The sequence below is a fragment of the Giraffa tippelskirchi genome, chromosome 3 (genome assembly GCF_054371585.1).
Source record: "Giraffa tippelskirchi isolate mGirTip1 chromosome 3, T2T-mGirTip1v1.2.pri, whole genome shotgun sequence".
NCBI lineage: Eukaryota > Metazoa > Chordata > Mammalia > Artiodactyla > Giraffidae > Giraffa > Giraffa tippelskirchi.
Window position 1 is genome coordinate 32,518,989 of NC_137277.1, and position 24,942 is coordinate 32,543,930.

General features: G+C 39.9%; 1 protein-coding gene across 9 annotated transcripts in view; it reads right to left on the bottom strand.

The window, feature by feature from the left end:
• Positions 1–24,942, bottom strand: part of MAP2K4 (mitogen-activated protein kinase kinase 4) — a 76,620-nt gene that overhangs the window by 42,446 nt on the left and 9,232 nt on the right. For 8 of the 9 annotated variants that reach the window (XM_081580683.1, XM_081580687.1, XM_081580681.1 and 5 more), the window contains one exon: positions 5,888–5,990. The exons of the other annotated variant lie outside the window; for it this stretch is intronic. In XM_081580683.1, coding sequence (XP_081436809.1) covers positions 5,888–5,990 — 103 coding nt within the window. The remainder of the gene's footprint in view (positions 1–5,887; positions 5,991–24,942) is intronic. 9 annotated transcript variants of the gene reach the window in all.

Here is a 24,942-nt window from a genome sequence, read left to right on the forward strand (position 1 = left end):
TGGGAGCGGGGTTCAGGACGGGGGGGGGACACATGTATACCCGTGGCCGATTCATGTCAATGTATGGCAAAAACCACCACAATATTGTAAAGTAATTAGCCTCAAATAAAAAAAAAAAAGAATCCACCTGCAATGCAGGAGATGCGGGTTCAATTCCTAGGTCGGGAAGATCCCCTGGAGAAGGAAACGGCAACTCACTCCAATATTCCTGCCTGGGAAATTCCATGGACAGAGGAGCCTGGTGGGCTACAGTCCATGGGGTCACAAAGAGTTGGACTCAACTTAGCGACTGAACATCCACTAATTTGTACCTATAAATATTTCTGCCATCATGTGAAAGAGCCCCACCATAGAAACGTAAAGATTCCAAATGACTGTGATTACATTAAAAACTTCAGATGGAGAAAAACCCTGGTATGCTCCTGTTGACTGGTGGTTTTCATACTTAGGAACTGGCCAGAGGTGTCCTGGAACTATTCCGGGGAGCAAAGACAACACCACAGAACCCTCTCCCACCTCCACAAGCAGCCTGTCCGGCTCATGCGTAAGATTTTTACCTGAGAAAGGAGCACGAAACTGGCTTGATTCCTATTCATTCATATTCATTTTCTCTCCCCCGTTCCCTGCCATTCACCATATAAACTAATGTTAAGTCATTATCCAATTTTAGGACAATGCCTGAACTGAGATCAGAGTTGAGTGACACACTGATGGTCACAGAGACCATGACGATGCTGAGGTAGAAACCAGGACTCCACATCAATGAAAAGGCTAACCCAAGATAACAAGTTGAGAAGATAAAGCTCCCACAATTTAACCGGGAATAAGAGCCTACGTCATTTATAATTACATTCTAAGATGCAGCTCTACTAAGTAGGCGCAGCATGGAATTAATACTAGTGATTAACTGGTGACTTCAAAACTTCTTTTAAAACTACTTCCTAGATGTTCCAGAGCACAACTGAGCCTTTTGCTGTTTCAATGTAACAAAGATAAATGAGATCCTCCAGATTCTCTTGGTCTCAACAGAAAAAGAGCCCCTTAAATTTACAACACATGGTTTCAAAATGTTTAGCTTAAACCCCCAAATGTATCTTTACTAATTATTATTTATTTCCAACGTTAGCTTTTGAGTTAGTGCTTCTTCTTTACAATCCTGATAGCTGTGAAGATAAAAGGGCTGTTTTTTAGAATCACGTTGGTATGTGGTGGGCTCCAGTGATTCAGCACACCCAGAGCACTCGCGTCACTGAGTGATGTGATGAAGGCACAGGACTCGGCAGTGGAGCGCCTACTTCTGTTCCTGTCAAATTTATATACAGAACATGACTTCAGCGTACGTCTGCCACATCTGTAAAACCACCCTTGGGGTATCAAAAAGACGTCCAGTGCTGAGTATGATCCAATCCTGAGAGAAATGCAAAGAAAGACAGACACACATTTTTTCCTTTCATTTTTCTTTGCACTCTGTAATTTTACAGCTTAATCTTTCATTTAAAGAGCCAAAGGGCAAGATGTTAAAGATTTGTTGTATCTACGTAGTAGGTACAAGAATCTCTACTATACCACTCATTTTTTTGTGTGTATGTCGGAAATACTTATAATTTTAACCAATGATAATTAAAAACCAAGGTTTCTTGTTCGGGTGGTCATATTCTTTAAGGACACACATGAAAAGAATGACTTAAAAAAACAAAAGGAAATAAAGAAACAGAGATTTAGGCAGATTTCTGAATACCTTGAAGCACACCGAAATATGTAGACAAAGTAAAACTAACAAATTCCAAAAGAAGGGACTCTACAGTTTCAAAAACTTATCAGCCAAGAGCAGTACAAAACCTTGTTTAGCTCCTGCTGCAAACTACTGGGGGAAAAAAAAGTGATGAAGTAATCACTTATTTGATATTAAAATGATAATATTGTAATTGTGTTTTTTTAAAGGAGTCCTTATCTCTTAGAAACACATCCTGAAATATTTATAGATGGAATAACATGTCTGAGGTTTGGTTCAAACTCAGGAGGGCAGAAGAATAATAGTGGCCACACTAACTGCTAAAGCTGATTGACAAATACAGAAAGATTCATCTACCACGTTCCAGTTTTGGATATATTCACCGCTCTCCATAATAAGGAGTTTAAAAAAAAACTGAAATAGAGAAAATTGCCACCCACAACACATGGTAAGAGAGGAGCACAGAGCAGAGACAAGAGGCAGGTAGTGCTCCCAACATGACCTTAGAAAGGAACCACAGCTGGGGAGGAAGAAGGCCCAGAAACTCACAGCTAATTAAAACTCTTTCTAGAAGAAAAGTTTATCCAGCATCTCCTGTCCCCCCACACTCAACCCAAAATGAAAAGAGAACACGTCTCTAAGGAAAATAAGCAAAGGAAAAAAACCTGGAAAAAACAAAGCCTACTAGGGCAAATGTTGGCCTACTCAGTATGGCATCTAGAATATTCCTGGGCTAACAACCAGTACTCAAACCATTCACAGAAAAGTCAAGGCAAGCCCATCAGCTGACCGTCTATGATCAGAGCCTACAATAAGCTTTCTAAATTCCTCATCCTTAACTATCAATGGACAAGCAAGAATTACTAGACATGTGGAAAGAAGCTAACACGAAAAAGACAAAAGAAACAGTGCCCCTTGAGGAAACAGATCCCTAGAGAACAGAAGAGAATTTTTAAATTTCAGATTTTACATCCATAAATTAAGAATAAAATACTAAGAAAAACACCAGAATCAAGACATAAAAGTCAATTGCCAAAACAGAACATTCTATAGAAGGGCCAGAAAAATTTTAAAAATCTCCTAGGATATAAAGCAAGAAAGCAAAGATTAAAAAACAGAAAAGTCAAACACTCAGGGAATTCAGAGATATGAATTCAGAATACAAATTGAGAGAAATGAAATAACACATATTTCAGGAGGGGAGAACAGGAGAAACATGAAAGAATCTTCAAAAGAAAAGCAGCAGTAACTCAGAAACAGATAACATGAATCTTCAGACTAAAACCATTCATCCAGTACATAGAAGGGTGACCCAAACCTAAGCATACTCTGATATAACTATAGAACACCAACAATAAAGACAAAGTGCGAAAAGCAAGAGAGGAATAGGTCATCTATAAGTAACATCTCCACTACAATGGAACGGACCTAACAAGGCTCCCTCAAATTTATCTCGCGCGGACACTCACCAGAATGCCCTTCTCCCCCTTTTCTCCACCTAAGCCCCTCCACGGGGCTTTCAAAACCCAGTTCAAACCTTGGTCCTCGGTGACACTTCTCCAAGTTGTTTATCTGGAAGTGCTCCTGCCCCTCCTGCACCATTCATTCAATGTTTGATCTGTATTACCCCATGCCTTACTTCTTGAAGGGCTGTCTTCTTGAAATTTTATTTAAATTGTTATTTCTCAGAAAGTAAGGACATTGTCTTTTTTTCTTTTTTAAATCTTCCACAGAATCCTGCACCCAAACAACACCAAAAAGGATCTGAAACTAGTGCCTGGGATGTATCTTAACTTCATTAGTTGCTTATGTTTCATCTAATCTTGCTCTAAGTTCATTTTTAAAATTTTACATTTACAGCTACAACTAAAGTTCAAAAAAAACCCAAAAACCTGAATGCAAGGATATTTTAGGAGAAGAGAACATTTTGGCACAGAGGTGCTATCTTCCCTCGGTGGGGAAGATCCCCTGGAGGAGGAAATGGCAACCTACTCCAGTATCCTTGCCTGGAAAATCCCATGGACAGAGGAGCCTGGTGGGCTATAGTCCATGGAGTCACAAAGAGTCACACACGACTGAGCAGCTAAGCATCTTTTTCAAAGCCCCTACATACTGCAAGCTTTATTTTCTAATTGCAAACTTATCCTGAACAGTGACGAGCTATGGATTTTGGTGCCTGAGATGACACAGGAAAAGCCCCACAGAGGTGGGTGGGAGGTAGGAGATATGCTGGTCCACTAAGCAGGGAAACGATTGTCCTTGACGAGTATCAATTTTAGTAGTTGCCTATTTCCAATCCAGGTAACAGACCAGTGCAATAACAAAACTCAACAGCCGAGTCTAAACCATGTACATACCAGAATCAAATTCCAAAGATTCTACCACAAAGTAAAAATGTCTATTACTGTGTCCTCTCTAACTTTTAACACCAGCTGAGAAGAGACAAGAAAGAAACCCAGCTGGTTACAGGACTACTGTGAAGTAGTGGGTTTAAAAAAGAGAAAGGGCTAGGGGGAGGCAGGGACCCGATTGATTTAAATTTTGGAAGAAAGTTTACTTTCATGCTGTCTACTGTTAAAAAAAAAAAATTTGTCCATGAATTCCCCTAGACATGAAGAAAGTTGTGAGGGAAGAGAGTATAGATATGGGAATGTTTTTCTAAGTTCTAAATGCAAATCAGGTTGTCTTTCTCTTTGTCCAAGGGGGCTTTAAAAAAAAAAAAAAAGGAAAGCAAGATTTGCTAAGTTTAGCGATTACTACATATCTTTTCTTTCTCAGACATCAAACATGCAGTTCAGTTAGCAACCAAGGTAACAGAAATGGACTTTGTTCAGGAATTAGCTTTATACTAGCTTTCACTAGAAATTCTAGGAAAAGAGGAAGGAGGTTCTTTTGAGAGTGTTTCCCTGCTGCTGGAGCTTGGGCTAATTAGGCAAAACGAAGAACTTCCTTCCTCAATACGTTTCAGAGAAGGTAAAAGGTTGAGCTCTGACAGGAAACCTCACTGCGAACAGCAGTCTAATAAAGTAGTCCAATAAAGCTGACAGACACCACGCCCAGCCAAATCAACTGCTATTCGGTTTCCATTTAAAATATCTTTCATTTCCCGTAAGGTGACAGGTGTAAGCCTGAGAGCACACACACACATATACGTCTTCCTTCTAGACACTGATGCTTTAAAAATATTTTCAGCATCCCTATCGCAAGACACTCTTCTACCAATGCGTAACTGTGTGCAAATACTGTGCATGCCAAATTTCAAAAGACAACAATAAACGTGCCTCTTGGGGAAGAATAAACATATCTGTAGTCTAATAAAGTCTGAATGCAAATTGTTGAGGAATTATTACAAAGCTATAAAATAATGGATCTGACAGCTTTTCTAACTGTGTCCTCTACCACTTGCTTTATAGTTCTCAATACTAGAGATGGGTGAAATTTTTTTTTTTCTGGACATGAGTAGAAATGTCAATCTGCTGGCTCTGACCCTTCGTGTTCCTGCCAGGTTTGAGGAGAAGACATTATTATTTAACACATCACTTCACTTCAATTCAAAGGTTTCTGTAAAATATTATTATAATGATTGTTTTAAATTAACTAATATATTTCTAATACTTTTCAGTGAAGTGCTATTAATATAATGTCATTTCTATTTTTCAGTTTTTAAAGAATCACTAACACCTGAACGCTGACATGTACATACTCTTTCCATTTACTATGACATGGAAATCCGACGGGCAGTAGGTGTGTTCAGAATGGGAGTCAGCTTTGTCACCTGGTGAGTGGGGGTGATTTGTGCACATCTCCAGGGGAGTGTGAAGTCTTCTGAATACTACTCACAACTCAGCTGGAAATCCAGGAGGAGGGGTATTAACAATACTCTCAGTGTTCAATGAGAGAAATTAAAACAGTATAAATGTATCCGGATCTTCAGCTCTTTTCTTCCCTTCAAGTAAAACTTTAGAAAGGAAAATTGTGTTTGCCTACTTCAGACTACAGGATCAACAGCTTTTCTAAGTCCAAATAGCAATATTTCAAATGGCCCATAAAATAAGAGAAATACCAACCCCTCGACTTGCAAAAATTGATAAAATACAATAACTTTAAAACCTTTGCTTGAGTTGAGCCTTTTATTTGATTACCAGGAATACTCACATGTGTGGGTTTTGAACTCCTGCAGGATTGGGATTCAGAGTAAACCTTGCTGTAGATTTGAAAGGTGGATTTGCAAAATTCAACTTCAGTGCTTTGCGTTTACCTAAGAAATAACAAATAAAAAGTAAAAGTTTCAAGTACTATAAAACAGGTAGGATTCTGAGGGCATAAGAAATTCACACCAAGACGTAGGAAATTTTGCTTTAACATACAGTTAATATAATATTTTGAGAGGTGGCAAAGAATTTCTCAGAATTAAGAAAAAGTAAATAAAAATGATCCAAAGTTGTTACTAACCACAAATCACTCATTGTCTTCAAAAGAACAGAAAACAGTGCTCGGCACTTTCAGTTTATATTGTTCAGAGGTGCTAAGGCTTTTGCATGTAAATACACCACTATAAAAATCATTCTCCTCGGCAGATATATTGAAAAATACTAAAATATCGGCACTTTTCCAGTGTTACAATTTAATTCTTTACTTTAATAAAAATCATTTCCCTTCAAATGTAATATAAACAACTGAGTCAAGAATATAAAGCATTTCACAACCATGATGCTAAAAACATCATGGAACAGTCAATTTCAAGTTAATAGCGCAGGTAAGCCAAAGCATCATTTCTCTGGGGCAATTTATTTGGCTTGGGAAGGGAGAAATTATCAATGTTTTATGTTATATTATTTTTTAAAAAGTCCTTTACAGAAAAGCCAGAAAATTCAGAAAAGATAAACAAAAATATATAATATTATATATACACCTATAAGTATACAGGGTTTTAAAAACTTGTATATACACTTAAAAGTCCAATTATCCCAAAATAATCGTTGTCTATTGCAGACTATTTTCTACACAGAGATTTTTTTTTTCCCTCTACAATCAAAATCAGACCACAGTACTGATTTGCAACATGCTTAAGTCACAGATCATATTTTTTTCTATGTCAATAAATCTTACAAAATCATTAGTGTAGGGGTTTACTATATGGAAATTTTGTAACAGAGTTGGGTTTTTCCACATTTTTAGGACATCTTGGTTACATGTACATATTAAGGATACATTTTCCAGCACTCACTTTTCACAGTGTATCATACACATATCTACCTATTCCAACATCTCTCCCATCCAAACCCCTTCCCGCCTCAGTGGATTCAGAAGAGGGGTTAGAGGGCTTGGCCCAGGGCTTTGAGGAGAGACTGGAAAGCTGAGAGCACCAGGCTGGTGGGACAGGACCACAGGGCAGGAGCACAGGGCTCCTACAGGGCCCCAGGAGCGGCTTTCAGGGACGTGCCTTGCTACAGGATAATGGTGGTTCCTAAGGAGCCCACTGTCAGAAATAAGCAGAGCACAATGTGAATTTTCCACAGAAGCTGTCCTTTTGGGTGCCTTTTTTAAAAAAATAATAATTTTTAATTTGATCGCAAGTAGAGAAAGGGATATTCAAACTATATATCCAAAAGGTATTAAAAAAGCAAACTATATATTTACCCCCCCAAAAAAAATCTTTAAAAAATTAAGTAAAGACTTAGGAAAATTCTTGCAATACAAAATCAAAAACTAACTATATAAGGACATCACACAAATCAAGAAAAAAATACAAAAAATGGCAAGAGTACGAAAAATTAAGCAAAACTGAGAAAAAATTATGAAAGGTACTTAGTGACACCAAAAACAGTTAAAACTTTTGCTCCTGTGAAACTGGAAAAGTTTACAGGTTTTGTTTTTGTACACATACATTTATTCTTTTAATGATAATATGGTGATCAGATGACCAGGTAAAAGAATCACTAGCAAAATACATTGTTGGTAGAAGAAAAACCTTTGGGAAGAGTTTCAGCAGCAAACAAGAAGCAGCTTTAAATGAGTAAGCTCTTTCATGTCCTGCAAACCTGTCTTCAAGGAAGGTTTAAAGGTGGAGGACCATTCACAGGCACTGCTAAATTCTGAAATTGTTTGGGACTGCTTGCTCACTCCTTTCTGCCTTCAGTTTTCTCCCTTTTTGAATGGAAATCTCCCTAACGGTTATCCAATGCCGGACCTACCACTGTAATTTTCTTGGAAGCAGATAATTCATCGTCTATTTTACTAGGTTCATAGACAGAGAAGAAACTGGTGTCATGATGGATCATACTCAAGAGTCTCACCCGTACATGACTGAGATGCTTCCAATGACAAGATCTGGGACTGGTGAGCTGATGATGTCTAGACAAGGTCTGGACTTGAGCTGATTTTGTAATGAGCCAAGACTTCTGGGAAATGTTGAGGAGGGTGAATGTATTTTGCATGTGGGACAGATGTAATTACATAGGGACCAGAGGCAGATGGTAGTGGGCAGAAAAGGTAGCCCCCAAAATACTGGAATCTATGAATGCTACTTTATATGGCAAATTTAGAACCTTTGCGATCATAAATTTGAATTAGCTCAGTGCTTACAAGCTCCCCAAATTAAAGGCTGAACACCACCTGTCATGTGTGTGTGTTTGAAACTGACTGGTACATCACCCATATTCTCTGCAGGGTGAAAAAGTGATAAAAGATTAAATGCGAAGGACAATAACAGAACATAGAATCATTGTGAAAACTATCCAAAGAAAGACACTAAAACTGGCCCTCTCTGCAAAAGCCCAATTTGACAGAACAGTAGCTAACCTTTGCAGGCAAATAAAACATGTTACTATAATTAAAACTTACTCAAACTGCTCTTTTGAAAATAAATATTTCTATATAATACACACATACACAGAGAGAGAGAGAGAGAGAGATTCCTTTCCATACTGCATCCACATTAAACAAAAATAAATTAGGGTCCTTAAAGGACATTTACTATATAAATGAACACTCACACAAGGAACAGAATGTGACTTAACTTACATAAATGAGATTTAAACACACTCTCTACTTGAGAAACATCTGCAGCTATCTTAAAAACAGCCCAAGTATATATTTTGATCTTTCACCAACAAAATACACTAAAGAATTCTATAAAAGTTCAAAGTATCTATAAGCAACAATGACTCAAGAGTCTGAGATTGAGTTACATGACCTGTTCTCAGCAGTGCACCCCACATTTAAGAGGAACTCATAAGGCAGTCAGTCTAGGGAGGACAAGGAACACCCCAGAAAAGCCATCCCAGGTGAGGTGGATGGTAAGGTAGAAAGAGGCAGCTTCTACAATACTTTAAGGGCTATTTCTGAATCTCTGTAGGCATGAGCCTTTTTGTTTGCTTGTTTAAGCATCTCTTCCTCTATATTCATTCTCTAAGTAAGAACCTTTCTTAGTTCTGATCTTTCTTGTCTTTACCTCTCTTTCTCAAGAGCCCCCAAAAACTAAACCCTAAAGGCAACCTGTCACCATGTATTCAGATATTTTGACAAAACTACAAACAAGATATTGGATCAATATGGATTTTTTTTTTTCAATTGCCTGCAACAGGCAGAAAAGAGTATAAGGATACTATAGATGTCTAGTGGAGATTTTTAGAAGCTAACAGGGATTAAAATAGCTTTATAAGTAATTTAAAGTCATTGTCAAGAAAAACTATAAATTTGTGATTATAATCCTCCCTTTGGTAAGACTGTCACCAAATAATAAATTCCTAACCAATCAACAGAAATAAACAGACCCTCCCCTTTATCTGCAGTAGGATAGAAACAAGGCAGGTCAGACACATTATTTACATGGAAGGAGTTTCCCACAGAGAAGACTGTTTTTGTATACCTGAAACCCAAGTTTGGTGCCTGATATAGAAAATATGTTCACATGTTTACCGATCTGGCAATAAATCTGACAGGGACAGACGCAGACAACGAAAAGTATGGGTTGAATCAGCTGGAATCAGTTTCTCCTGTTTGCACCCAGGAACCCTGACTGATGAGGAAAACAGTATGTGTCCTCATCCAGTCATATTCCCAGAGCGCTGCTGTGTCCTTTAGGGCAAGGCTGTCTTGACTTTTTTGTGCCATAATTTATATGACAATGAGGACATCTGTTCAATGCAGGGAGAAAATGAGGACCACAGCTGGCCCCGAAGCTGGCCGAGGTGGTTCAGCAGCCTCAAGCCCTACTCAGCCGCTCCAAGGACCGAGGGGGTCAACCTTTCTGCATGATCCTTGAAATTCTGGTTTCAAAGTTCTGCCTTAAGAGGATGCCAGTGACATTTACACAACCTTTCCGGTATCATCACTCTACAGTTTCTTTCTTGCAGTTCTCATGGGAGGAGCATTCCTAAGCGTGGGATCTTTAAGAATATTCAGAAGGGCGATTCTGAAGCAGGAGGACCCGTCCAAGCACAGCCACACTCACTACGGCCCAAAAGTATCTTTTGCTCTAATTCTGACCACAGAACAACTCAGAATATTGAGGCTGAAAGGAAGACATCTTTCAGCTTTCAGATCTCTGTGGCTTCTGCAGTAGATTGTTACAGAAATAGCCACAATGAACCACTGCTCTGTGTCCAGGCCTCTCTGCAATGTGACTCTGCTGCTCCTGCCATCACAGGTGGAATCTGTGTCCCCCCTCCTGAATCCAGGCAGGCCTGGGACGTGCCCTTGCCGGTTCCACTCTCACCCTCCCGCAGAGTTCCTGAATCTAAACGGAAGGCAGGTCAGTCAAGCTTCCTGGACGATGAAGGAGCACGTGGAGTGGGAGGCCTGAAGGCCCGGCCAGCCCAGCTGAGCTGAAGCAGCCCCAGCAGACCAATGAGCTGAGCGCAGACATGTGAGTAACAAACAGAATCATGAAAAATTAAACAGTTGCTGTTTTAAACCATTACGCACATGCCAAAGGAGCTGGCAGAAATGATGGAAAGGTGATTGGATCAGTCTCTCTGGAGGAAGCCCCCTGCCACCACAGGGGGCTCCCCAGAACCAAGGCCAAGAGTAGGTGGGAACCTTAACTACAACAGACAGAGCACTCCTATCATACCTCCAGGAATGCTGGTGAATGACCGACAAGTATCCAGAGCACCCCACCATGGTGGGGGAAAAGAACTGCCTTAAATTCTCGTTTCTCCCTTGGCTCTGAGTAACCTCATTTGCAAAACAGAAAGAATATCCAGAGTAATTTTTCAAGTTATCTGTAATCACTGGAAAAGAGGAAGACAATTCCAACTATGCAACCTCAAACAACTTCAGAAATGAGGAAATAAAGTGGCAGACAAGAGTTTACTTTCATCCCCTTTTCTGCCTCCATTACTATCATGACAAGTGCTCTCTCTTTTATCATGAGCTCAAGAGAGTAAGAGAGGAAGGACATTGACTTGGAATCAGGAGAAATAGGCAACGTTGTCCATTCTAGGCTCGCAGTCCCAGGCATTCCAAGCATTAAATGAGCCACTATCAGCTAACATTACATTGCTTCCTCCTCCTCCAGACTTTGGTACATAAGAGAAAGCAACATCCAAAAATTAATAAGATCTTGCTTAGAACTCTGAACTCTCATCAATAAAACAAAACACTGTCACTCACCCATGCAGGTAAGCATTCTAGAAATTGGACTGTGCTGAGTTTAAGAAACCAACAGCCCCTTCATCACATTTTAACACTTGTGTGTGTAAGATGGATTTGAGCGAAGTCCAATGAAAGAAGTTATGTAGCCAGAGGTGCAGAAATGTCACACTTAAACGCAAGCCTGTCTGCCAGGCAGAGGGGACAAAAGGACAAAGCAGTGACCTACCCACAAAGACTACTGTCTTTGGCATCCTGCCAGAATTAAAAGGGACTGTGGTGGGAGGAAGTTAAAGGGTACGAATAGGGAAGAAAAGCACTTTTGCTAGATGTTAAGTGAGCACCAATGAAATACTGATGAAGATAAAAAGAGGGATATTTCTGTGGTCTAGTTATCCACACATCTGCAAAACCAAGATTACAAACTGTCCCTTACTTGTTGGAACTGCTGTGGTAAGGACTAACACAGGCTGGATGTCTGTAACCAGCAAACAAATGTAACTCCTCGGACTAAACTGGCCAAATCCTGATTAGTCCAAACTCCTCAAAAATACCCAGGGAGCCAGCTAGTTCAGGAAGACCCTCCCAGGATCACCAGTACAGCAGAAATGTCCAGGCTCCACTGAAATTAACAGGACTTGAGAAGCCTGTCCACACCACCATGCAGACAGAATCTTGGCTTTGGACCTCCACGGACCCAAGTTCTCCTGTGAGGACCCCAGGGTTACTGAGAGGCAAAGAGGGAACCCCTCTGTCTGAACTACAGAGCCTCTGCTGAAGCCACTACCTTCTGCAATGACACACCAGGAAAGAGTATAAGGGCCTTACCAATCAATGACAGCAAATATCCCCATTAGAAAATACACAAACGGCACAAATGGGTAATTCACAAAAGAAAGAATACAAATAGAATAGAAATAAGCCATTAACATGAAAAAAAAATTTCAAATTCTTCTAGTCGTCCAAAAAAATAAAATTCAATTTTTGACTTAAATACCACACATAAATAGAGCCCTAATATCAAAGTTCACAAAGGTATGCTAAGCAGCGGTCCCCAAGGGACTTTACCACAGCTGTACTTTCACAGCTGTGTGTAGTCAGATGGTGTCCCTTACCCACCTCAGTTTCAGCAATGCAGAAACTACTTCTCATGTGCCTCAGTGGCCTAAGAATTACACCAGACACATAAATCCTCAACAATTCTTCAGTCAACAGACGAACACAGACAAACGAAAGAACAAATAATGCACTGCTGTGAATGAATATTAACTGGCCCAGTTTTTAGAGGGCGATACCTACGGAACACCTCAAAATGTCCTGATGGCTAACCCAGTAACTCCATCCCTAGGAATCTGTCCTTTAGGAAGTTAAAGGCTACAGAAAGAAAGTTGTCCAAAGCAGAGATATTTGTGTTAGATGAGATATAAAAATTACGGCACACCCATATTGGGAATACCACACTACCACCAAGAAAACACACCATAAAAGACATTAGAACTAACATTAATAGTTTAAGGGCTTTTTTTTTTCTTTTAATCAGGCAATACGTAATGTGTCTAATGAACTATCACTTTAGTAAAGCACATGTGCATATAATTTATAATACACACTCTCCAGAACATCACTGGTAATTAATTCAAAGTGCTAAAATTATCAGTGATTTTTTAATTCTTTTTCTACTTTTCTGTGTTTCAATTTTTCTACACTAAGGGTTTTTTTTTTTTTTCCTATTTTAATTATAACCTCCTTGCTCCTGACACCAGAACTTTCTAAAAGGGGCCAATCTGTTCTCTAAACCTAATCTTGCTGAGGCCGAGAGAACAAGTTAAAAAAAAAAATGGCCTTAAAAATACAAGTATGCAGACTTCCCTGGTGGTCCAATGATTGGGAATCAGCTAAATTAACAGTATTTTAATCTCCAAGAAAACGGGAAACGCTATCCAACTCAATCCCCTCCCTCCACAATGCCACGCTCCAATGGCCGTGCAAGCACAGCCGCCATGGGACCCTAACAGTGGGAATTCCAGCTACACACCTACCTTGAAAAGGTTCCAAACGGATATGGAGTGGTGGCAGCCATGACCATCAACACACCTCTGTCCCAGTGTAGAGGGAGAGGCAGACGCGCTAAGAACTCTGAGTCCTTCACGTGTCTCCAGCTTACTGAGCATCTCCTTTATGCCTTTGTCCTTCACGGTCTCCGTACAAAAGGCCTAGCCCACGACACACCTACACTACTTCCCTCCATAGAGAAGCTCGGGGGCCACACGCATTGAGAATCCTGGTCAGGGAGGGGAACATTCACGGCACACCAGTCAGTAATGGTGCCCAGCACCTTGTCCAGGCACCAGAACACTTTAAACCCACGTAATCTCCCAAACTCAGCCAAATCCACCGGACATTTCTGTTCTCAAGCCTCAAATGTGTGAACATACCAACAGGGGCCCCATGGAGACAAGTGAGACATAAACGCCGTGTTGATCAGCTCCAACAAAACTTTCTACGCTGATGGTCAGAGAGCTCCCTTCTCCTGAGATGGGCAGGCCTCCCCATCAGACCCCGCAGCATTTAATGAAACTCCTCCACAGTCTCCCAAAGTCTGAAGTTACTGCCTCAGCACGCACCGACAGCAATCTGTTAGGATTTCTGGAAAACCATCCACAGTGGCCCTCCTTCTAGTGGGACAAGGCACATAATATGCAAACTTAGGAAAACTGTGCCAAAAAGAGTCACAGGGCTTGTTTCAGTTTCCAACCCCAGGAGCCCAGGCAGAAGCTCCCACCAGCCTCACTGTGGAGGCAGACGTGCAGGTGCTCTCACAACGGCCTGCTTGAGCTCTAACAGGGAACAAAGTGCTCTCTGGTCTTGTATCATATTTATTTCTCCTGCGTGGCAAACCCACAACATCCTCCCATCACCATTTTAACTTCCCACCACCTATAAATGAAACAAGCACATTCACCATATTTTCTAATAATACCATCAGTATTTTTTCAGTCAGTGTTTCACACCTTTTTTATATGCACCACGGTGCTAAGAAAAGCACATGTGCATGACACAATGAAGGCAAAGCAAGTGCCACTGACCTAGAGCTCCAGTGAGTGGTTCCAGGCCACAGGGCTAAGGAGGTGACCATTTCAGCCAACAGCAGGACCTCAACTGGGCAGCTCCTGAAAAAACCAGATCTGATTTCTCCTTACAGAGTTTACTTAGAATAATATCATTATCAGTTCAGTTCAGTCGCTCAGTTGTGTCTGCCTCTTTTCGACCCCATGGACTGCAGCACAGCAGGCTTCCCTGTTCATCACCAACTCCCGGAGCTTGCTCAAATTCATGTCCATCGAGTTGGTGATATCATCCAATCATCTCATCCTCTGTCATCCCCTTCTCCTCCTGCCTTCAATCTTTCCCAGCACCAGGGTCTTTTCCAATGAGTCATTTCTTTGCATCAGGTGGCCAAAGTATTGGAGCTTTAGTATCAGTCCTTCCAATGAATATTCAGGACTGATTTCCTTTAGGATTGACCGGTTTGATCTCCTTGCAGTTCAAGGGACTCTCATGCAACAAAGCCAGATTTTTGTCAAATGTTAATTTCTTCCTTTATCTAATTTCTTTCCTTATCAGCCTAAAATACTAATAAGGATTCCCTCACAGTCATAAATAATTAACTCTTCTAAACTAATCCTATAAGTTAGTAAGTAGATTAGGATAAAGAAAGCTGTTTCTTTTACAGACAATTTAGCATCACACTGGAGGTACCACTCAGTCCTCAGACAGGACATCTTGATCCTTTTCACAACAGAAAATCAACTACCCACTGGCCAAAGAGACAGTGGGTACCCACTCTTCCTTCCAGGTAACTCCAGATTAGCCTGTCTAGAAACTGTACTGATTCAAAGCTGTGTCTGCTGTATGCACACGGTTTTGCTACAGACACTATCTGTGATATATCAATAATGAAAAAAAAAATGCACGTGATATTTGTGTGAGGCTCCTAGGACAGAGCTCCTACAACCCTTGGAATTTCCTAAGTAATAAACATCTTTTATTATTCATGACAAGCCTCCTTCCACTACATCAGGGTTTATGCTAATTAGGTGGAGGGTGGGGAGGGCGTACAGAACTTCAGGATCGGGGACGCTGGTGTCCAGAAAAACCATTCATGTGATCAGAGGGTGATAACTTTCAGTCCCACCCACCAACCACCACGGAAGGGAGAGGGTGTGGAGACTGAGTTCAATTCCCAAAGGTCAATGATTTAATCAGTCATACCTTTGCCATGAAAGTTTCATAAAAACTCCCAAAAATGAGCTCTGAGCTTCCTGGTTGGCAAACGCATGGAAGAGATAAAAGGATGATGCACCCAGAGAAGGCAGGGAAGCTATGCCCTCCTCTCTCTCCATCCTTTGCCTCTGCTATTTGGCTCTTCCTGAGTTACACACGTTTATAATAAATTGGTGAACATAAGTAACGTGTTTTCCTGAGTTCTGTGAGGTGTTCTAGCAAATAAGTGAACCCAGGTAGGGGGGTGGGTGCTAAGGGAACCCTGTGACATGCAGTCAGCCATGGAAAAGTGTGAGCAGCCTGGGCACCCCATTTGCAGCTGGATCTGAAGTCAGGGCCACTTTACGGGGCTGAACTCTTTAACCTGTGAGATGTGATGCTAACCCCAGGCAGACAGTATCAGAACTGAGTTGCACAGTAGACGTTGGAAGACTGTGTGGGGTCAGAAAACACCTCAGTGTCAAAATGTGAAACAGTGAAAAGTGAGGAATAGTAAGATTTCCTAAAGGCAAAAGAAGTTAACGTCAAGAAGTAAATCTTTCCTTATTTTCATCAATACTTATAAATTGATATTTTTATGCTACCCAAACCTGTGAGCAAGCCTGTAGCTTGTGCCATCTAAAGCAGAAGGGAGGCTATATCTCAAGGATAGTTTCTCCAATTCTAAAATATCATCCCTAGTTAGAGGAGGGGCCAAAAGCTCTACGACATATAATGTTCAACTAGTCCTCAAGAGAATACCTCATTTATTATAAAACAACCCCTTGCTTCTTTGGGGACATGGTCAACATCTGAACAAAAGCATTCTCACGCTCAGAATCTACATACTCCTATGGATGACTTCTGACCACTGGAAATTAGATTTAGCACTCCGGTGACTTTTCATAATAGCACCTGCGTATCACAGGAACTCAAACATTTCTTGAATAAATGAACAATCTGAGCTCAAGTTTTAATTTAACACCCTTAGGACAAATAGCTTCACTCAGATGTCTCGATTGGGGGTTTTATCCCTACTTCCTGATAGATCTAATTTGTTGCTTCTTTGGTTCACATTAATGAAAAGCAGCATAGCTAGAAGTTAGATAGGTTCTATGAAAAAGTTAGCCAGCAAACTTTAACTATAGAAATGCACCTAACTGATAAAACGTCATGACACAAGCATTAGTCACCATCCTCCGGCTTTAAAAAAAACAACTGGCACTTTTAACTGCCTTCAGTTGCAAGATTTGTGATCATCTTTTATACACTCAACCAACTTTTTCCATTTCAGCACTGCATTACCCTAGACATCTGATGGAGGTGTCTCGGGTTTGTTATTCACAACTGTGCAAGGTCAAAACCATATCAGAACACCACCACAGGGAAACATTCATCCTGTAGTTACAAGATGGGTGACTGAACAGGGACAGTGACAGGTAAAAACTGCTTAAGAAACTGTCATTAATGAAAGGTGAATAACAACACGTATTGAACAAGCATAAACCAGTCACTGAGAAGGCGACTGCCAACTGGAACACAGGGTGTTCATGGCTTTTGTGGGTTTTTTTTTTAATATCTTGGATGAGAACTCCTATTTCCTTCTCTTCTCACCAAACTGACTTTCGATGACTAACCCTGGTTCCCAAGTCCTGGGAAGGGAATGCCTGGAGGAGCTGAGCACTCTAAGTGCTGAATATCAATTAAGGAGCAAAGCTGGCATCGGTCCAGGACTGATCTTAATTTGGCAGAACTGGTCTCACATACCCACTGGTTCCTCAACTTCACCAAAAAAAAAAAGACAAGAATTATTATTTGACATGGCTTTTTATTACCTGCAGAGATTGAGAGATCTTTAAAAAGTTGAAAAGAACCCTGGTTAGGGAACAGATTAACTCATGTTCCAGGGTAAGAAGAAGAGACAGATGTTCAGTTCCAATTCTCTTGGAGTATAGATAAGTGCAATTAGGGCTTGTGTACGTGCATGTGCATTTATATACATATACCTCACATCCAGCAGCACTGGTGCAGCAAAGTCATACATGATCAGTGCAGTAACATGCATTCGACAGTATGCCCCAAATACAAACTGTTTGTTGGCTGAAGACAGCAACTATTTGCAGAAAACCACAAATGTTTAGAAACACAAGTTAGCCAGTCCCAAATGAAAGAATCAGTCTAGACGAAAATCACTGGTGGCTGCCAGAAGCATCAGGTGAAAGGCTGATGGGGAAGTTTATTCCACACAAATCACATTGACAGCACCAAAACCCGCTGATCAGTCTTAAGGAGAGCTGCAAGCAGAAATCACGTGCCTCCTGGTGTGATGCAACAAAACCACACAGCACCACCTATCAAGTGTTCTTGTCTAAAACCTGAAGCTCTACATGATCAAAGCTTCTGCAGCTAACTATCAAGTCACAGGAAATGCAGGGCAACAAGGAACATGTGAAACACTAATTACTAAAGGGATGTAATCAGTCAAATCCAAAGTGTACAAAATGCTACAAAATAGATGACCCAAGTTTTTCAATGAATAAGTGGTGAGAAAAAAGGAGAGAAGATGGAGCTGCTTTAAGGAAATTTAAGAGACACATCAACCAAATGTAGTGTGGACCTTGTTGAGAGCTCAACTTGGAACAAATCAACTGTGAATAAGGCACCTGTAGGACATTTGAGGAAATCTGAACACGGAGTGGCTGTCTGATAATACTGTTTTGTTTACTTAACAGTGTGATAAGGCATTCAAGTTATAGGAGTTTAACCCTTATCACTTAGAAGATGTGTGACTGACACATCTGTGGATGAACTAACAATAATCAGAACTTGCCTGACAGTGTTTTAGTGGAGACAGGTAGAGGGAAGAACAACAAATGCAGTAAAGTTGGCCATAAGTTTGTAATTAGTAATGCTATGTAATGGGTGCATGGCGTTTATTATACTATTCTAAGTTGGAAAAACGTCTATCATCCAAAGTTTTTTAAAAATTAATGTTCTTTCTTCCACCTCTCATTACAAGAATGTAGGAGGGACATAAATCTTTTGCTAAAAGTATCAACTGGTTTTCAAGAGCCTGGACACAAGTCTGTCCTCAAGCAGCGCATGGCCGCACCACCACCGTGCTCACCGCCGCCCCCAGTCTCCTGACCTACTCACGGCTGTCAGCTGTTCTGCAAACAAGTTGTCTACAATCCCACCCAAAGCACTCCATTCTCTGCATCTGTCTAGGTCAGAATTTAGAATTTTCATTGACCATTTCTTCCCTAGCGGTAGATCTCTTCTGTCCCTTCATTCAGAGCCGCAAGAAGGAATCTCTCCCCTTAATGTTTAGTCAGACTTTAGAGATAACATTTTGAAACTCTCCAGGGACGAAAAGAAAAATCAAAAGTGAAATAAATGTAAGTCCAGATCTCACAACCATTTTCAACTGAAGACCCCTCAAAAGCCATCTGGTTTAGAGCATCATTCCTATGAGCGCACACTGCTTTCTTTCAAGAATCAATAAAATGCTATGGTTTACAGCATGTAACCTGTGACCAGGCCAGCATCACATAGTCGGCCACTCTGTAGCTGCATGACTTTGGAAAATGCCCTTCACTTTTCTGGGCTTCCGTCTCATCTATGTACCTACTTCATAAGGTTGTTGGAAGATGGTGTTAATAATTTAGATAATTTAAAGTGATAGAGAAGAGTAGGTAAGAGAAATGAAAAGCTTAGAACAGGGTTTGGCATCCACTAAGTGAGAGTAACCTGTTGTTATTTATTTCTACCACGTGGTCTGTCTCCACATGTGCAATTTCTCAAAGAACATAAGCTTCTTCAGAGTAGGCTCAAGATTTAATCCATCTTTAAAGTCAGCAGTGCCTCTCATCACTAGTGGCATATATATATTTATTAAATGTTATACCATGCCTCTGTTTATTTAACCTTTTTAAGAGATTCTCTAAAAAGGAATAAATATGTATACACTTCATTTTCATTTCTGATTAACATTCACTGAATTCTACCTAATGAAAGATGAATACCAACATGGTCCCTGCAAATTTCCTCTGGGACATCTTTTCATCTAGACACTTGTGTCTGGATTTTCAAAGCACTCAAAGTTATGCAGTAAGAATTCAAGTATTTACTGCACTTGGTTTAAAAACCATCACCCTAAATTTATAAGTTAAATTGAAAGTCACTTTGATTAACTGGAGAATTAGTTGGGAATACTTTCTGGAAACTTTTCATAAAACTCTTGCCAAATATCCTCTCATTGCTCAGAGTAAAGTTGGACTGGAAGATGAAGGGAGACTTCCGGCAGTGTGGGAGAACCATCCATTTTTTTTCTCATTCAAAACCACACAGTAAGCTTCTCCAAATGATTTTTAAGGTGCAATAGGTTATTTGGAACCTTTCTTCTTCTAGCAACAAAACCATTTTCAGGAAGAATTAATGTCCCCATCACTCCCAAGACCCGAGATAATTAGGTAATTGGGTTAACGGAAACATGTGAAGTTGACTCTGCCAAGACTACAATTCATGGGCTTTAATTAGTATAAAAGTAGTTTCTAAGCAGAATGGCTTTCCATTGACAGTTTATCAGGGTCTACAAAGATAGTGATGAATAGAATAGGTGTTTAGTCCTAAGAACTTGTGGCAAATCCAACAAATAAGTCTCATTTTTCAACTAACTTCAGCATGTATGTAAATTTAAATAACCCATGTTAACCTCTAATTGTAATTGTAGCAAATGTGGTCATTCTGTTTCTTAGGATGGCTGAGTTTAATATATTTCAAGCAATAAAATTTTAGTCATTGGGTATAGATTTTTGCTACACAAAGTGAGAAATTAGAAGTTTAATCAATCAAGTGCTCTAAGCTCTTAGTTCTAAATGCAGGAGGGCTTGACCCTCCCTCCACTCCTTCCTTACCTGTTTTCTACACTCCACCTCCGACAAAGTCAAATACTCTCCTGAGGGAAACATCATCTTTCACAGAATTTACCAAGTCAGTAAACTTACAAATGACTTCCTCAAACTTCTGGGAAGACTCACAAAACATCCTTTCTCCTCTTTATTGGCTCATTCTTATTATTACCAATTTAAAAACAATCCAGGGTACTTATTCAAAAGAATAGTTTCACAATGAAAGGAAAATCTGTCATTAGGATATCGCCATTTTCCCCCAAATACTTAGCTGTGGTGTTATTCAAAGCAATCAATACCTGTAATCTAATTTCTACTATTGACTTCAAGGATAACAGTTAGCTCTGGAACATGAAATTTTCTAAATAAACATCCTGTCGCTATGCAAACATTCTCAAGGAAAACAATTTTTTAAAGCCACTAAATCTTTTCAGAGCTACGGAAAGTACAAAAGGCAAAGGTACAGAAACTCGACACTCTGAGAAGTTGTCTTCAGCCGTCAAGAATTCTCCAGACATGGGCTGAAAATACACTGCAGCACATGGTGGGGAAAAAGAGCTAAAGTGCTCTTGTGTGAAACTATTTGCCAGATTCCCAACTGCTCTCACTTTGATTGGCACAGGATTCTATTAGGTATTTTATGAGGAAAATCCCTATGCTCTAGGGTCTTTAAATTCTCATAGAAATAAAAAATCAAAATGTGGACACATGGAGGTAAATTTAACACTCACAAAACCATATCTCAAAAACTTTGTTTCGGGCAAATTTCCTCCTCCCCCCTATCCAAAGAAAAACTGGTTTTATAAAGCAAGGAAAATCATATTTTAAAGAACTATGTTTACAAGTTAGCTCATTACAGTCACTGAGATATCAAATTTGGTCATAAATCACATAAACATATTTACAAGTACAAAATCATTATCTCCAAACGATAAATGATGAACTAATCAACCTTCTAAATGTAGGAGCTCTACATCGGAAAAAAGTATTTTCCCTTGATGTAGTCTTACATTCAGACTTTAGAAAAATTCAATAATCCAACAGTGTTAAAAAGAAATGTTAACACTGTTGTCTCAAATAATAACTTTATCTTAAGATAAATAATATTCTTATATATATTTAGAAAACCAATTAAAGGCAGAAACTATAATTGATAAAAGAACATGAGGTATAACGTGGATTTTTATTGAATTTCTATAAAAATCTGGTTCCAAAATTAAATACGCAATCTCACACTTGTGTGTGTGTGTTATAAACCTACACACACATCACCAATAAAACTCCACTAACTTGTAACAGGCAATTTTAATAAACTACTGGAATAGTGATACAGCAATATAAAAAAACAAAAACTATGTGTAAGTCAAACAATGGGGAAAAATTAATCCTTCAGAGCTTCCATTAGTCATCAGAACCATCTTACAATAAGTCTTTCTGATCTGTGATGGAGAATTGAACATTGAAGCAGCATTCACACTTAGTGGACTTTTAACAAAATGTACTTGTGTTCTCTGCACTCCATCCCCTCCTACAACTACTGTCTGCTATATAATTATTTTTAATGAATTAAATTATAGTTTTTCTGATCATCTGAAACACCTTCAGAATGAAACTGGAGATTCTGGCACTAGAGTATACCCTAATAGGTAAGAAAATGCTACTTTGGTGATTTCAAGCCCTTCATTTGCAAAGAAATGAGTGGCTACTTCTAACATACAGTTAATGGCTATGTTCCAGAGTAAACTGGAAGACTGATTCTCTGCAAACATTACCAAACTGCACTTACAAATTTTAAGTTACGGAGATCACAGGACCAGTCTTGGGTAAAAGTGTTAATAGATGTCAACAACTGAAAACTTACCCTAAAACACAGGTACCAACCGTACAAAAACAAGAGCCATCAACTTAGAGCTGGCCTCTGCACCACCATCCCAGCTCCCACCCTCCCTTTCCTCGAGACATCCTCTGAGGTCCGAGTCCGCACAGACGGCTCTGCCCGACGCCACAGCAGGACAGGCCACTGTGGGACCTCTGAGCAGTGGTCTCCAACCAGGACGGCAGCTACCAGGGGACCCCACAGCAGCCCTCATGGTGGTTCTCCCTCCTGACACAACAGTGGGAGCAAAGGTGTCCAGTGCACAGCAGCGCCACTGCACTGAGAAGAGCCTGCCAGGGGCAGGGACCTGTTCTATTCGCTTCCGCCTCAATAATCTCCATCGCTGGATGGAACCTCAGTGTCCAACATGTGCTCTGTGAATGAATGCACAAACCTGTGCATGCATGCATGTAAAAGTCATTTCAGTCGTGTCCGACTCTTTGCGACCCCATGGACTGTAGCCCACCAGGCTCCTCTGTCCATGGGGATTCTCCAGGCAAGAACACGGGAGTGGGTTGCCATTTCCTCCTCCAGTGGATCTTCCTGACTCAGGGATCAAACCTGAGTCTCCTATGGCTCCTGCACTGCAGGTGGATTCTTTACCACTGACCACCAGGGAATTACAAAAGCTGGAAAACTGAAAGGAGGACCTCCCAACAGAGATGGAGAAATAAAAAGGGAGAGCGCAGTCAGTGTGAAGAAGTGGTAGGCAACCAAAGGTGGGCATAAACACACATCCCAGTTAGGTTCTGTCGCTGCAGTAAAGCATGCAGCACCTCAAACCTGGTATTTCCATAGCAAATGGAAAGAGATAGCACCGCACCGTTTAGACAGTCTGAAGGCACCTTACCTAAAGAGCTTTATAGTCACTGTATACACAATTTTAAACTTAATACAGTCAATATTTCTCATATTGTGGACTATTCTCTATAGTCCACAAAAGGACTAAGAGAAAGAAGCAACAGTGTAAATGCAATTTAAAATTTTTTAAATGGCAACATTTTTCTTAAATTAGATTTTATGTCCATACATAAATAAAAATTTTAAAATTACATTAAATATCAGAACAATGTTTTATGTTAAAATATAAATGAAAGCTAAAAACTGTCAAAGTAAATGTGTCATATACATTTAAAACATAGCATAAATTAGAAGCTGTAACTTCATTACATGTAGGTATATATGTGTAGGTTCCCTATAAGCAGGAAATCATGTACTATTTTTAGTTTAAGGTAAGACAAGGATGACAATATGGACCCACTAAAAAATTTTTATCCGAGGGTCTAGCACCCCTACTCTATTACTCATTATAGATTTATACAACGGGTAAACCATTCAAGAAATAAATTTTTGTTAACTACTTTTCAAAGGAAGTCATAATGTTCAACCAATGGAAATTAAGCATGCTGCTTCCATCGACTTCCCTGATAGCTCAATTGGTAAAGAATCCACCTGTAATGCAGGAGAACCCGGTTCAATTCCTGGGTCGGGAAGATCCACTGGGGTAGGTATAGGTTACCCACTCCAGTATTCCTGGGCTTCTCTTGTGGCTCAGCTGGTAAAGAATATGCCCGCAATGTGGGAGATCTGGGTTCAATCCCTGAGTTGGGAAGATCCCCTGGAGAAGGGAAAGGCTACCCACTCCAGTATTCTGGGCTGGAGATTCCATGGACTGTATGGTCTACAGGGTCACAAAGACTTGGACATGACTGAGCAATTTTCACTCACTCACTTCCATCAGAAAGTTTTAAAACAGCAGAAATGTTTTCTCCAGGTTAAACTATTTCGTTTGAACTAACTTAAAAAATGATACATATCAGAGGATCTAAAATGTACAGCATGGTGACTATAGCTAACAACACAGTATTATACACTTGAAAGCTGTTAAGAGAGTAAATCTTAAAGGTTCTCACTCTTAGTTATGTGAGGTGATGGAGGTGTTAACTAACCCTACTGTGGTAATCATTTCACAATACGTAAGTGAATCAGACCATCATGCATGCATCTTAAACTCACACAGTGACATATATCAATTACATCTCATAAAGCTGGAGGAAAGAGAATGGTGTATAAAAAAAAAGTGGTCATGGAGTTCCCTGGTTGCCCAGTGGTTAAGGACTCCACACTTTCACTGCCAGGTCCTGGGGTCAATCCGTGCTCAGGGAACTGATATCCTGGCAAACAGCATGGCCAAAAAGGAAAAAAAGCACAATTGTTATTCTTCTCCACTCTATGAGACAACAGGCAGAAGATGAACACATTGTATTTTGGGATATATTTGTGGTAACTAAAGAATAGTCTTCTTGAATTGGGACTTTTTTATATTGTATTTTATACAAATGACACTTAAGTTTAAAATGCATTTGTTTTAGCTTTAGAAATTTTGCTTTCCTATAGAAAACCTATTCTGTAGTCTATGAAGACTGGTGCTCTAATATACAACCCTGGTCTATTTTGAGGGGAGTGAAAAGGAAAAAGAAAAAAAGCTTTGTTTCTAAAGAAAAAAATTTTAAATTCATTAAATGTATGCTTTAAAATAAGTCAACTTTAAAGCATGAAGTCTC